Here is a 16,016-nt window from a genome sequence, read left to right as displayed (position 1 = left end):
ATCAGATTCAGAGGACTGTGACAGACATTTGTGACAGCAAAATCATGTTCTCAACTCTCAACATGTGTTTATTCAACTCAAGACACAGACGAGACAACAAGAGTATTCAATGCATGTAATTATTTCAATGTCATGCTGCATTTGTATGTATACAGTGGGCATGCTCATTGGGAATTCGTATGATGTCAACCTTGTACACATAACGTAAACTCACCCCATTCCGTACAAATGTCCGCAAAAGCAACATTCAAACGAGGCTACAAATTAAACTAATGGGACTGTAGCGACTGTGTTGACCTCAAAATCGGGGGTGTGAACTAGGTTTCTATTCAAGCGTTGATCGACATGCTAATAGCTCTATGGTATTGGAGAAAAGTTGAAAAAACGGACCCTCCGTTACATCTAGACGTGTCATGCCGCATTAAGCAAATATTTCTGTCTTACAATCTCTCTCCACCAGGTGTCATCCTTTAAAAACAAGAACTGGACAGTGACGGGGTAAGTCTCTTTTTTTTTACCTCTTTTCTCCCCAATTGATAGTAGTTACTATCTTGTATCATCGCTACAACTCCCGTACGGGCTTGGGAGAGACGAAGGTCGAAAGCTGTGCGTCCTCCGAAACACAACCCAACCAAGCTGCACTTCTTAACACAGAGCGCATCCAACCTGGAAGCCAGCCGCACCAATGTGTGCACCTGGCAACGTGGTTAGCGCGGCCAGCCCACCACAGGAGTCGCTGGAGCGCGAGAAGGATATCCCTACCGGCCAAACCCTCCCTAACCCGGACAACGCTAGGCCAACTGTGTGTCACCCCATGGGCCTCACGGGCGCGAACCCGGAGTCTCTGGTGGCACAGCAGCACTGCGCCCTAGAGCACTGCGCCACCCCTAGTCATTTTTTGCATCTTCATTGCATGCGATCATCATTCTCAAAGCCGCTGTTTACTTCTAAGATCACGTTAGCACCGGCCTAAAAAAACCATTCAAATTTGACACACACCTTCAAATAGGTATGTAATGACACATTATATAAACTCTTTATAGTGTTTTATTTACATAAGGTGATAAGTTGGACAGATCGGGTGAGAAAAAGAAGCTATTTTTCCTCACAATATCTCTCCTTTTCACTATCACGCATTAGTTTCGCATCCCCACCCGCCATTTTTAAAAAGACCCGACGGGCTCATTGCCTGTTTGAATTACGCAGAAACGGGCAGCGTTTATGTCATATAATTGATTCTGTTGGAATGGGGAGAAATTGTGCTTTACAATGGTATTGACATTACAGTTGATCTGGAAGTATTATGTTTTGGGGTGCTAAAATAAGGGCAATTGTACGGACCAAGGCGATGTACGAGTTTAGATATTGCAGATTTTGATAATTCACTGTAATGTTTTCGATGAATGTCAATTTTAAAGGAATGCATGTCCAGGAATGCCTATCAAAAGACAGTAAATAAGCATTAAATTGGTAAAGAAAAGGCAAAAGGATCAAACGTACTGTTGACATGTGGAATGGCTGAACTTGAAGGTCCAACTTTCTACAGCTACCGGACAGTTGACACCCCCTCCTTATTAGCAAAATCTAGGAACATTTTAGATTTATGACAGAGTAAATGAGGTTACACATACAGTACACAGCCAACATTCAGCATATGAAATAAAATACCGAGACTGTCATAGAATTAGACATTGATTGCTAGATCAAGCTGTAAAATAGATTGGCTAAACAAAGACAGCGATAATTGCATGCACAGCACACCTCAATAATTCATGAATAGATGGAAAAACCACGAGATCAACTTTCTACTACGACCACTGTTCACAAATTACACTAAAACGCCCCAACATCAAATACACCAATCGAATGAGACGCATTGACATTGGTTTCGGCAAATAGCATGCAGCGTTTTCCCCATAACGAGTGCGTGTCAGAATCTAGTGCACACACTCATGATAAGGACTGCTGAGGATGTCTGCCAACGCAGAGTCTCCTACAGAAACGCAAAAAGATGAGCCTTCAACCCCACAACAGCCTACGGAAGACTCGGGAACGGCAGACGAGAAGAAAAAAAGTAAATTATGAGCGACTGTTTGACTCACAGTTAAATTTACAGTAAGATATCGTGCTTTCTGTTTACAAGCAAACGTGACCCGGAAGAGGTCGATTGACCGTTGTCTCAGTCAATATAATTGAAACAATTTTGTAAACAGAAAATCGATGGTCAGGGATGTTCATACATTTTAAGTAGGGCGGGCGCTGGCTGAATGGTTCACGTTTAGCTTGCATTTCAAACTATGTTTACCTCATAATTTAACACATTATACAAAATGTTGTTTTTTTTAGGGCTGAGTCATTATTTTTATTTCTTACTGCATCAAACATTGAACATGCCAAAATCAATGTTCAGACGTTACGGTCTGTGTCATGGCTATAATGATTTCATAGTCCACGATCTACCTATTTTTCCAGCTGACTATAACATAGCTGGAAACCAATGAAAGTTTAGGTTGCAAAATTAGGTTATGTAGCTAATACTTCGATCACTATTCGCTTTAATAATGCCACTTTAATAATGTTTACATATCTTGCATCACTCATCTTAAATGTATATATTGTATTTTATACCATCTATTGCATCTTGCCTATGCCGCTCTTTCATTGCCCATGTATTTATATGTATATATTCTTATTCCATTCCTTTACTTAGATATGTGTCTATTAGGTCATTCTTGTGGAATTGTTAGATTACATGTTAGATATTGCTGCACTGTCAACTAGACACACAAGCATTTCGCTACACTCGCAATAACATCTGCTAACCATGTGTATGTGACCAATAACATTTGATTTGATAACACGGATCAGGGCATTAACTTTAATCTAGCAGTCTATTGTTATGCTATGCAAAATATACATGTATTCTGTCTCTCTCTCATTCTCCATTCATCCTCCTCTCCCAAGTTGATGTGTTGTTGAAGGCAGTAGGAGACACCCCCATCATGAAGACAAAGAAATGGTCGGTAGAGAAAGGGAGGACAGTGCAATCACTCTCTCAATTCATCTCTCGATTCCTCAAGATGGAGGCCAATGAACAGCTGGTGAGTTATTGTGTGTGTGCTTCTCAATAGTTGTCTCTTGCCTCCTTCCCTTCAGCTAGAGGAAGTGGACAGGTGATACCTCTGGTATATGCACCAATGAGGCAAAGATATTTAGAACTAACCTAAGATAGTTAATCTGTGTCATTTTACAGTGGGAGCAAATAAAGCCTAGCACGATCCTATAGAGTATCACAGTATGAGTCATTATACCCATAAAACCTAGCGGTCAAACAGGGAAATGGTTCCAATTGTTTTTCTACCATTCATTTTTCCCATAGGGGATTTTTAGAAACTCTTGAAATAAAGGCTGTGTTTTGTGTAGGCTTACTCTGGTGTGACGTTTTGAAAACCATGTAAACTTCTCTCAGACATGGTGACTTTTATCAATATATTCGCCTGTATTTACCCCCCAACAAATGAAATGCTAATGTGGCTATTATAAAGAAATACAAATCCTGAATTGAGGCAAAAGTTAATCCAGAGTTTCTTAACCATCTAATGTTAGCTAAATGTTGTAATTAATAAATTGGCAACATTTTTAAAAATGTACCTGTTAGCAAAGGTGCCAGCTAGAGATGACGTGCAGAAGCGTGCAGGGATTTGTAGTCTTGCAGGGTGCCTAGTCTGATGACGTGCAGAAGCGTGCAGGGATTTGTAGTCTTGCAGGGTGCCTAGTCTGATGACGTGCAGGGATTTGTAGTCTTGCAGGGTGCTTAGTCTGATGACGTGCAGAAGCGTGCAGGGATTTGTAGTCTTGCAGGGTGCCTAGTCTGATGACGTGCAGAAGCGTGCAGGGATTTGTAGTCTTGCAGGGTGCCTAGTCTGATGACGTGCAGGGATTTGTAGTCTTGCAGGGTGCCTAGTCTGATGACGTGCAGAAGCGTGCAGGGATTTGTAGTCTTGTAGGGTGCCTAGTCTGATGACGTGCAGAAGCGTGCAGGGATTTGTAGTCGTGCAGGGTGCCTAGTCTGATGCTAATTATCATATTTGACATGGTTATCTAAGCGTCATGCCAGGGTAAGCCTACATGAAACGCAGCTCTTCATTTAAGTGTTTATAAAAATCCCCTATGAGAAATTACTTGTGGAAAAACGATTGGAACCAATTCCCTGTTTGACCGTTCTTAACGGATGCTTCAGCTTTATAGCCCCTGTGACATGTCTGGACTACCCCTTCTGTCTGTGACTGAGGTATGAACTGGAGAAAGCATCCTGGCCCCTTGATATGCACCCACTGTGGCCTTTGATCTGGGACCATAGTGTGTCAGCTTGTTCAATGATTCTAAACACCCATTGCTCTCATCTCTCACACACACTCACTCACACACTCACTCACTCACTCACTCACTCACTCACACACATAATGGGCTTTATTGGCAAGTGAAATAGATAATAAACAATAAAGAAAATCTCTCTCTCCACACAGTTCATTTACGTCAACCAGTCATTCTCTCCCTCGCCTGATCAGGAAGTAGGAGTCCTGTTTGAAGTGAGTACTTTTCATTTGAAATCATTTCTGGAGGCCTTGGGAAATGCAGTTTTTCTGTTATCTATTTGTCCTGTGGTAAGTTAGTTGACCACCGGAGGGAGGTCTAAGTGAGCAATTCCCTGTGAGATGGAGCTGTTCTTATCTTCACAGTGACTACTGTTCCCTGGGGCCAGTACACTACTGTATGTGTTATGTCAATACAGGCCTGGAGTATTCACCAAGGATGTATATAAACCCTGGATTGCTGATGCTATGTATTAGCCATTGAGAGGCTAGTAACAAGGAAAATGTTTTTGTTTTATTTTTAGCTCATAATATAATTTTAAAAGTATGCATTAAGGTGTCTGTAATAGCATGCACATGACTGTGTGAGAAAATCTGTGAGGTGATTCTGAGAATTTGGTTACAAAATATCCTCTAGCCCAAGGCTACCCCTTCAGTGTTTACAGATCAGAAGGAACTGTATAGATGTTTGGCAGAAGCTCCACTATGCTCATTGCAAGCCTGCATAATGGAGCCAGCATCACATATGACTTACTATCTAATTCTGTTCAGACCTGTTAACACTTGGGTAAAGGCTAAAGGTTTATCAGGCACAGTTCTCCTGGTCTAAGGGTCAGGCTATTAGTGTCCACTTGACCCCATCTTGACCCATGGCCTTGACCGTCCCTAATAAATACCCGCTAAATACTTCAACTGATGTTTTGTGCTCCCTTTCCTATTCTTCTAAAAGAGTAACTCTTACCTTCTGTGTTTTTCAGTGTTTTGGCAGCGATGGGAAGCTTGTTCTACATTATTGTAAATCTCAAGCCTGGGGTTAACAGTTTTTAGCCCTTTTCAGTTCAAACGCATACACACACAATATTGTTTATACTCCTTCCTTGCCTAAACCAATGTTGTCATTGCTAATTTCTTGTTTGTTTTGCTGTACATAACCCAATGTAAATAAATTGTGACTATATAAAGTAAACCCACTCTGTCCCCTGTGTTGTCTCCAGACAATTATAGACATTAATAGGAAAATGTCAGGATTTGGCTTTGCACAGGGGGCATAACCTGTCCGGCTAGGATACTTACATTAAATATAACCCCACACAGATTGAGATGAGTGCAACAATTCAAACACAAACACTGTAATGACATGACATGGGATGGTGCCAAGAGTGGGTGAAAGTTGAGTTGAGGTTAGTCAAGAAAGTAGAGGGGCTACTAGGGAGGGAGGGAGACTGATATGGGAGAAAGTACAGTAACAGATGGACTTAGAGGGATTACATGGATTTGGGATGGGTCTGTGACACAAATTCCCAAGAAAGACAGAAAAAGGAGGAGTGTGGCGGGGGACTCACACTCGTCCTGGAGCATGAGAGAGAGTGGGAAAGGAGGATAAAGAGAGAGAGAGGAGCATCTGGCTGGAAAGGTAAGGGTCATAACTGATCATTCTGACAAAGGGGGTATTAGAGAGAGGAGTAGTGCAGAGTACTTGGGTTAAACCAGGGACGACAAAAATCAAAAATACCAAAAAATGTGTGCAAAGTTATTGCTTGGTCAACATGAATGTCTCAGCATATCGGAGAGGACTGAGGAAGAATACGAAAGAGGATAGGAAGGAAAGATTGTGATGGAGGAAAATAAAAGACGGCAGTAGAAAGATTGCATTGTAGTGATGGATGTTGTCTCGAGAAAAATAGACCTCTGTTTCTTCTGTAGTGAGGCAACGATGCAGTTTCGATTTGGTGCCAAATTTCAGGCTAAGAATTAGTAGTTCTTAGAACTGAGTAAGCTGTTAAGAGTTTGGCATGGAGAAAATAATGATGTACTTCCTCGTGTGCTCTGTATAGTTGTTTATATATCTTGTACTGTCCAGTCCTTCCTTTAAAAAATACAAAAATTGCAACTGAAATGACTGAAAGAGAATGTTGCTGTTGGTAACTGAGGATTATAGGGAAAATCTCATTTTATTGGTCTCATACACATTTTTAGCAGATGTTATTGTGGGTGTAGCGAAATGCAGGTATAGTGAAATGGCACCGGGTTTTTAACGTACTGTAGGTCATTTTGTGTTTAGCATTTTTTATTGTTGATTCATTGCCCATTTGTTATGCCAATGGATTTCAGTTTGACTGCTGCAGAATGTGTTGGGTATTAAACTTTAATATAATGGCCTATGTAAACAATACCTGCAAATCTGAAGCGTTTTTCACCAGACATAGCCGCAGGAAGTAGTTTGGGGGTGCGGGTTTTTGCCTGCGTTACAGGCGGCTATATCAGTCCACTAATACAGAACTAGTAAAACTAGTACTATTTGATTCAACTTTTTTTTAAATTCTGATTTTTCACGGGGTCCTGCAGCACACTCAGCACCCATACTTCCCACTGAGACTGACTTGAAGATTCTAGTGATATTACAGTGATCAGCAGTCATACTAACTGGTTAATCTGTCCTGTTTTAACATTGCAGGGATCGCACACAGTGTGAGAGAGAGACCAGGAGAGAGAGCCAGAGTGGGTTTCACACTAACACACCTAACACAAACAGATTAGAGCAGATTAACATGGATTATCAGAAAAATGATTTAGATCAGAGGTTTAACTAATGATTTCATTTAAAAAAGTAATCTGTACATTTTATTCCTTCCATATTTTTCCTCCTCTACTTTAAGTCGTGAGGAGGATGCCGTGAGAGGTAGAGGCAGGCCAGAACCTCTTAATCAGGAAGTAGTAAATTAATAACGGGGTGCAGGTCACAGAACATTATGGATTACTAATACCTCCAGAACCATATGCAAACACACTGTGAGCTCTTGGACTTGTACGACCCGTCACCCTGAGCATTGCTATGAGTAAGATATACTGTATCTGCCCTAAGATGTGATCATACGGAAAACACTTGTACGCCAAAGCAAAATGTATTCCAATAATATCTCTCCATTTGATGATACGTTTTACGGCTGGATCTGATAGTATCTGTATCAAGTCTGTATAATCAAAACTCACTGTGGGACTAGAGTGAAAAGTTAGGCGACAGAGATCTAGATAGCATATCCGATAGCTCTAAAGTTTATGATGAAAGGCGGCTAGGGACTAGTGATCTATTGACTCCCATTACTGTTGAATGGTTAGAGTGAAGAGCCCTAGGGATCTATAACAGCATAAACCTTCAGTCCTGGTTGGACAGACATGTCCTCCTTCTGTCCCTTCTTTTCTCCTGGCGTGACCCCTCTCCTCTGTTCATTTGTCCATTCTGTCCATCTCTTATTTTCCATCCCTCTTTTAACTTGACAGAATCTTATCCAACTCTCTCTCTTTCCCCTTCTCTCTCTATTCTTGCTTTCCCTTTGTCCCCATTTTCTAATCTTTTCTCTACGTTGTTTTTTATCTTGTCTTGTTTTTTTACTCTGTTCTTTCTTTTTGAAACTCTCTTTCACTGATTTCAATCTATCACCAGAACTGTCATCTTCTTCATCATCCTCTACATCACCATCACCAACAACAACTTCATCCTCACATACTGCTTTTGATACTTATATCCCATCTTCCTCCGTTTGTCCATCTGTCTTTCTTCATCCTCTTCTTCTCCTTCCCCTGCCTTGAGTCTCTACACACTTCCTCTCCTCCTGCCCTATCCCTCCTTTTTGACCTTCTCTTACCCTCTCCCCTCCTCCCGGTGTGGCCATGTTGGAGAACATGTCTCGTCGGTCCCGCTCCCTGCTGTCCCTGACCCTGACCACTCTGGCTCTGGCCCTGTCCATCCTGGCTCTCTGTACCTCCTACTGGTGTGAAGGGACTCACAAGGTGGTCAAACCTCTCTGCCTGTCTCCAGTCAAGATGAGGAACTGTGGGCAGAACAACAGTGAACCCTACACCACAGGTATGCCACCTATGTAACTAACTGTCACATGTGTAATTGTGATGTCATTTCCTGTGGCACTCTCAACACACCCAGTGTCACCCTAACTTATTGACCCACCCCTCACTGTGATCATATGTATATCCTGTTACTGTCATCACTAGTCAGCCCTACGGATCCTACCAGCCCTAAGCTATTATCTAAACATTTGGATGTCCAAGGGAGTCTGAACTGCATTCATTTGGTTCAAGTACCCATCTCAGTGTTAGACAAGTAGAAGGACAGTGTTTTACATAAGAATTACACAACTGTAACACCATGGTGACATCTGCCAGCCATTTATAACATGCTGTCTTCTGACTGTGTGTGTGTGTGAGAGAGAGAAAGTGTCTTCTGTATGTGTGCATGCATGTGTGTGTGTGTTTGGTGTTATTCTGCCTTGCTCTTCATGCCCACTTGGGTTGAAACCCCATCACAACCCTCATCCAAGTGCTCCCAAATGGCCAAACACCCAAAAGATGCCAGTCTGATTTTTCTTTACTCCAAATCAACTGTTTTCAATGAAGTCAGTTGATCATCCCAGCAGTACGTTCTGGCCACTTACAGTGGGGCAAAAAAGTATTAAGTCAGCCACCATTTGTGCAAGTTCTCCCACTTAAAAAGATGAGAGAGGCCTGTAATTTTCATCATAGGTACACTTCAACTATGACAGACAAAATGAGAAAAAAAATCCAGAAAATCACATTGTAGGATTTTTAATGAATTTATTTGCAAATTATGCTGGAAAATAAGTATTTGGTCACCTATAAACAAGCAAGATTTCTAGCTCTCACAGACCTGTAACTTCTTCTTTAAGAGGCTCCTCTGTCCTCCACTCGTTACCTGTATTAATGGCACCTGTTTGAACTTGTTATCAGTATAAAAGACACCTGTCCACAACCTCAAACAGTCACACTCCAAACTCCACTATGGCCAAGACCAAAGAGCTGTCAAAGGACACCAGAAACAAAATGGTAGACCTGCACCAGGCTGGGAAGACTGAATCTGCAATAGGTAAGCAGCTTGGTTTGAAGAAATCAACTGTGGGAGCAATTATTAGGAAATGGAAGACATACAAGACCACCGATAATCTCCCTCGATCTGGGGCTCCACGCAAGATTTCACTCCGTGGGGTCAAAATGATCACAAGAACGGTGAGCAAAAATCCCAGAACCACACGGGGGGACCTAGTGAATGACCTGCAGAGAGCTGGGACCAAAGTAACAAAGCCTACCATCAGTAACACACTACGCCGCCAGGGACTCAAATCCTGCAGTGCCAGACGTGTCCCCCTGCTTAAGCCAGTACATGTCCAGGCCCGTCTGAAGTTTGCTAGAGAGCATTTGGATGATCCAGAAGAAGATTGGGAGAATGTCATATGGTCAGATGAAACCAAAATATAACTTTTTGGTAAAAACTCAACTCGTCGTGTTTGGAGGACAAAGAATGCTGAGTTGCATCCAAAGAACACCATACCTACTGTGAAGCATGGGGGTGGAAACATCATGCTTTGGGGCTGTTTTTCTGCAAAGGGACCAGGACGACTGATCCGTGTAAAGGAAAGAATGAATGGGGCCATGTATTGTGAGATTTTGAGTGAAAACCTCCTTCCATCAGCAAGGGCATTGAAGATGAAACGTGGCTGGGTCTTTCAGCATGACAATGATCCCAAACACACTGCCCGGGCAACGAAGGAGTTGCTTCGTAAGAAGTATTTCAAGGTCCTGGAGTGGCCTAGCCAGTCTCCAGATCTCAACCCCATAGAAAATCTTTGGAGGGAGTTGAAAGTCCGTGTTGCGCAGCAACAGCCCCAAAACATCACTGCTCTAGAGGAGATCTGCATGGAGGAATGGGCCAAAATACCAGCAACAGTGTGTGAAAACCTTGTGAAGACTTACAGAAAACGTTTGACCTCTGTCATTGCCAACAAAGGGTATATAACAAAGTATTGAGATAAACTTTTGTTATTGACCAAATACTTATTTTCCACCATAATTTGCAAATAAATTCATTAAAAATCCTAAAATGTGATTTTCTGGATTATTTCTTCTCATTTTGTCTGTCATAGTTGAAGTGTACCTGTGATGAAAATTACAGGCCTCTCTCATCTTTTTAAGTGGGAGAACTTGCACAAATGGTGGCTGACTAAATACTTTTTTGCCCCACTGTATGTGGCCTCTTCCCCTATTCTCCAAAGGTTTATGATACTGTACATATTTCATCTAACCTTTCAAACCTGGCTCCACATCCCTCATTGAAAACAACTTTTCTCTGAGCTGTAGTCTGCTGTGTGTGAGGAATGCAGATGAATCCTGGGGTTTTGTTCTGTCCTCTCTGCTCCCTGGTCTGTATTGTGTATAATCCAGTGAGATTGAGATAAACACTTTATAACTCCATACATTAATCCAGTTAGAGATCTGTAGTGGTCAGTACGCACTGTAGCACCGCTAAATATAATATTCTACTCTCCCCGGAGAGCCCAACTCAGAACCCATACAACAGAACCCTGTCTCCCCAGAGGAAATATAATATTCTACTCTCCCCAGAGAGCCCAACTCAGAACCCATACAACAGAACCCTGTCTCCCCAGAGGAAATATAATATTCTACTCTCCCCAGAGAGCCCAACTCAGAACCCATACAACAGAACCCTGTCCCCCAGAGGAAATATAATATTCTACTCTCCCCAGAGAGCCCAACTCAGAACCCAAACAACAGAACCCTGTCCCCCCAGAGGAAATATAACATTCTACTCTCCCCAGAGAGCCCAACTCAGAACCCATACAACAGAACCCTGTCCCCCCAGAGGAAATATAATATTCTACTCTCCCCAGAGAGCCCAACTCAGAACCCATACAACAGAACCCTGTCCCCCCAGAGGAAATATAACATTCTACTCTCCCCAGAGAGCCCAACTCAGAACCCATACAACAGAACCCTGTCCCCCCAGAGGAAATATAATATTCTACTCTCCCCAGAGAGCCCAACTCAGAACCCATACAACAGAACCCTGTCCCCCCAGAGGAAATATAATATTCTACTCTCCCCAGAGAGCCCAACTCAGAACCCATACAACAGAACCCTGTCCCCCCAGAGGAAATATAACATTCTACTCTCCCCAGAGAGCCCAACTCAGAACCCATACAACAGAACCCTGTCCCCCCAGAGGAAATATAACATTCTACTCTCCCCAGAGAGCCCAACTCAGAACCCATACAACAGAACCCTGTCCCCCCAGAGGAAATATAACATTCTACTCTCCCCAGAGAGCCCTACTCAGAACCCATACAACAGAACCCTGTCCCCCCAGAGGAAATATAATATTCTACTCTCCCCAGAGAGCCCTACTCAGAACCCATACAACAGAACCCTGTCTCCCCAGAGGAGAGATGAACTGGCTAAGATCCGCCAGAGACAGTTGGACAATGCTGTCCACTACATCTGGGAGACAGGAGAGGACAAGTACACCTTCAGATACTTCCACACGGGCTTCTGGGAGAGTTGTGAGAAACACGTTGATGGTGAGAAAGGCTACAAGCACACTTTACTTTTCTCTCTCACAAAAAGTTGCAAACCGCTAATATTGTTCTAAATCTTTCCTCCAGGTGAGAAGTGTCGCAGCTTTATTGAGCTGACTCCTGGAGAAACACAAGGTGTGTTCTCTCTCTCTCTCTCTCTCTCTCTCTCTCTCTCTGCCTGTGGTGTCTAGTTTTGCATTATGTTATTTTGAGGGCCTCCCATTGATACAGTGTGTGTGTGTTTGGTTTTATTATCCTTGTGGGGACCAGAAGTGGGGAAGTTCAAACATGTGGGGACAAGGAAAAATACTATTTTAGGCTCAGGGGTTAGGTTTAGGGTTACAATTAGGGTTAGGGGGTTGAGGTTAGGGTTAGGGCTTAGGGATAATAGGATTTTGAATGGGAATCAATTTCTTGGTCCCAACAAGGATAGTAAAACAGATGTGTGTGTGTGTCTGTGTGTGTGTGTCTCCAGGTGTGTTATGGCTATCGGTGATATCTGAGTTCACTTACATCGGTCTATTGGGAATGGGCTTTCTGTTGATGTGGTTGGAGTTGTTGTGTTCCCATAAGGAGATACACGCTCTCAAAATCAACGCCTATGCTGCCATCTGCACCGTACTGTCAGGTAATGCCTCTACTCCCTCCCTCCCCCCTCCCTCCCTCACCTCCCTCCCTCCCTCACCTCCCTCCCTCCCTCCCTCCCTCACCTCCCTCACCTCCCTCCCCTGTCTTTACTGTATGAAGCACTTCTCTTGTTCATATCCTTCCATCTCCAGACTTCACCTCTTTATCTCGGTCTGCCCTCCCATCCTCTAGCCAAGATGTTCAGTTAAAGAATCAATGAAACAGTAAATCAATGCTTTTCTCTCTCCCCTTCCAGGTCTGATGGGGATGGTGGCCCACATGATGTACACCACAGTGTTCCAGATGACTGTCATCGTTGGCCCTAAAGACTGGAGGCCTCAGACCTGGGACTACGGCTGGTCATTCGCGTGGGTATTCATTCACAGTCTTAGTAGTGAATAGTAGGGACACTTCTTTCATAGCCCTCTCTCTCTAATGACCCCTCCCCCTCTCTCTGTGGTCTCTCCTCAGCCTGGCGTGGATCTCCTTCAGCTGTTGTATGGGAGCTGCAGTCTTCACCCTCAACTCTTACACCAAGACCATCATCGAGCTGCGCCACAAACAGAGGCTCCGATTGGAGGAGACCCGCGCCGCCAGCCACGCCCCTCCATATGATGAGGTGGTCCCCGGGGGCGGGCTCTACTCTGTCAGCGGCCTATTGCAGTGCCCAGACGGGATGATTGACGTGGCGTGGGCGCCTGACGGGACTGTGATGGGGGTGGGGAACGGGGATGTACCAACTCTTGTGTTGCTAGGAGGATGTGGGCCAGAGGGCTGTGAGGACTGTGAAAGAGAGATGGATGAGATGGAGGAGGCCATGGAGAGGGAAAGAGCTGATTCGCCCTGTTAATAAGTGATGGGTGGGGCTAAAGAGAACAGAGGAGGACTATGGGTAATGTAGTCACATTACAGGTACAGTATATGCACCTTGAGCTCTCAAGATGGAAAGACTGCGACAGAGAAAGACTGGGACAGAGAAAGACTGAGACAAGAAAGACTGAGACAGAGAAAGAGTGAGACAGAACTTGATGGACATGGGACACATGAACTGTGTTGGCTGTAAGAGCTACAGTATCCCCTCTTTGACATTGAACAGAGATCACCTTGACATACATGGTTCGGGCTAACACTCCTCACATTGTCATTCATTAATACAATAGTGCCTAATGGTAAGGGATTGTTATACAGTTTTGTTATACAGTATACAGTATGTATGTAAATGTATCCATGTTAGAAATAGTTTTACCATAAGAATCCAATACTTTCTGAACTTTGTAAAACATGCTTTTCACTTCGTCTGAATGGGTCCCGTTCTGAATCTGTAAAATAAACAATCATCTCTGTGTCAATCTGAAGTGGAACTGATGTTATTCATGCAGTCTCAGCCCTCCTTCCCCCTCCTCTTCTATAGGAGACATCTGTCTGTGGTAGCTCTACTGTAGATACCTCTGTATTTCTCTATCTGTCTGTGGTACCTCTACTGTAGATATCTCTGTATTTCTCTATCTGTCTGTGGTGTCTCTACTGTAGATCTCTCTGTATTTCTCTATCTCTCTATGGGTAGCTATGCTGTAGATCTCTCTGTATTTCTCTATATGTCTGCGGTATCTCTACTGTAGATCTCTCTGTATTTCTCTATATGTCTGCGGTATCTCTACTGTAGTTATCTCTGTATTTCAATATCTGTCTCTGGTACCTCTACTGTAGAACTCTCTGTATTTCTCTATCTCTTTATGGGTAGCTATTCTGTAGATCTCTCTGTATTTCTCTATATGTCTGCGGCATCTCTACTGTAGATATCTCTGTGTTACCCTGTCTGTCTGTGGTATCTCTACTGTAGATATCTCTGTATTTCTCTGTCTGTGGTAGCTCCACTGTAGATCTCTCTGTATTTCTCTATCTCTCTATGGGTAGCTATGCTGTAAATCTCTCTGTATTTCTCTATATGTCTGTGGTATCTGTACTGTAGATATCTCTGTATTTCTCTATCTCTCTGTGGTAGCTTTACTGTAGACCTCTCTGTATTGCTCTGTCTGTGGTACCGCTACTGTAGATATCTCTGTATTTCTCCATCTCTCTGTGGCAACCTCTACTGCAGATATCTCTGTATTTCTTTATCTCTCTGTGTTACCTCTACTGTAGATATCTCTGTATTTCTCTATCTGTCTGTGGTACCTCTACTGTAGATCTCTCTGTATGTCTCTATCTCTCGATGGGTAGCTATGCTGTAGATCTCTCTGCATTTCTCTATCTGTCTGTGGTATCTCTACTGTAGATCTCTCTGTATGTCTCTGTCTGTGGTACCTCTACTGTAGATCTCTCTGTATTTCTCTATCCCTCGTTGGGTAGCTATGCTGTAGATCTCTCTGTATTTCTCTATCTGTCTGTGGTAGCTCTACTGTAGATATCTCTGTATTTCTCTATCTCTCTGTGGTACCTCTACTGTAGATCTCTCTGTATGTCTCTATCTCTCGATGGGTAGCTATGCTGTAGATCTCTCTGCATTTCTCTATCTGTCTGTGGTATCTCTACTGTAGATCTCTCTGTATGTCTCTGTCTGTGGTACCTCTACTGTAGATCTCTCTGTATTTCTCTATCCCTCGTTGGGTAGCTATGCTGTAGATCTCTCTGTATTTCTCTATCTGTCTGTGGTAGCTCTACTGTAGATATCTCTGTATTTCTCTATCTCTCTGTGGTACCTCTACTGTAGATTTCTCTGTATTTCTCTATCCCTCGATGGGTAGCTATGCTGTAGATATCTCTGTATTTCTCTATCTGTCTGTGGTACCTCTACTGTAGATATCTCTGTATTTCTCTATCTGTCTGTGGTACCTCTACTGTAGATCTCTCTGTATTTCTCTATCTGTCTGTGGTACCTCTACTGTAGATTTCTCTGTATTTCTCTATCTGTGGTAGCTTTACTGTAGACCTCTCTGTATTTCTCTGTCTGTGGTACCTCTACTGCAGATATCTCTGTATTTCTCTATCTCTCTGTGGTAGCTCTACTGTAGATATCTCTGTATTTCTCTATCTGGCTGTGGTACCTCTATATCTCTATATTTCTCTATCTGTGGTAGCTTTACTGTAGATATCTCTGTATTTCTCTGTCTGTGGTACCTCTACTGTAGATATCTCCGTATTTCTCGATCTCTCTGTGGTAGCTCTACTGTAGATATCTCTGTATTTCTCTATCTGTCTGTGGTACCTCTACTGTAGATTTCTCTGTATTTCTCTATCTGTGGTAGCTTTACTGTAGACCTCTCTGTATTTCTCTGTCTGTGGTACCTCTACTGCAGATATCTCTGTATTTCTCTATCTGTGGTAGCTTTACTGTAGATATCTCTGTATTTCTCTGTCTGTGGTACCTCTACTGTAGATATCTCCGTATTTCTCGATC

The 16,016-nt window shown here is 43.0% G+C and overlaps 2 protein-coding genes across 2 annotated transcripts; both read left to right on the top strand.

The window, feature by feature from the left end:
• The first annotated feature begins 1,915 nt into the window (after nt 1-1,915).
• On the top strand, nt 1,916-5,559 carry LOC118936409 (ubiquitin-like protein ATG12). The gene is made up of 4 exons (XM_036940955.2): nt 1,916-2,074; nt 2,965-3,101; nt 4,527-4,589; nt 5,351-5,559. The coding sequence occupies exons 1-4, from the start codon at nt 1,972-1,974 to the stop codon at nt 5,408-5,410; spliced, it is 363 nt and encodes a 120-aa protein (XP_036796850.1). The 5' UTR covers nt 1,916-1,971; the 3' UTR covers nt 5,411-5,559.
• A 1,488-nt stretch (nt 5,560-7,047) lies between these two features.
• On the top strand, nt 7,048-13,967 carry LOC110537188 (germ cell-specific gene 1-like protein). The gene is made up of 6 exons (XM_090191391.1): nt 7,048-8,457; nt 11,741-11,995; nt 12,080-12,127; nt 12,468-12,620; nt 12,876-12,987; nt 13,091-13,967. The coding sequence occupies exons 1-6, from the start codon at nt 8,262-8,264 to the stop codon at nt 13,467-13,469; spliced, it is 1,143 nt and encodes a 380-aa protein (XP_090047517.1). The 5' UTR covers nt 7,048-8,261; the 3' UTR covers nt 13,470-13,967.
• Nucleotides 13,968-16,016: the final 2,049 nt, after the last annotated feature.

The sequence above is a fragment of the Oncorhynchus mykiss genome, chromosome 2 (assembly GCF_057628025.1).
Source record: "Oncorhynchus mykiss isolate SJ-2025 chromosome 2, ASM5762802v1, whole genome shotgun sequence".
Lineage (NCBI taxonomy): Eukaryota > Metazoa > Chordata > Actinopteri > Salmoniformes > Salmonidae > Oncorhynchus > Oncorhynchus mykiss.
This window is presented reverse-complemented; position numbering and strand designations above follow the sequence as displayed.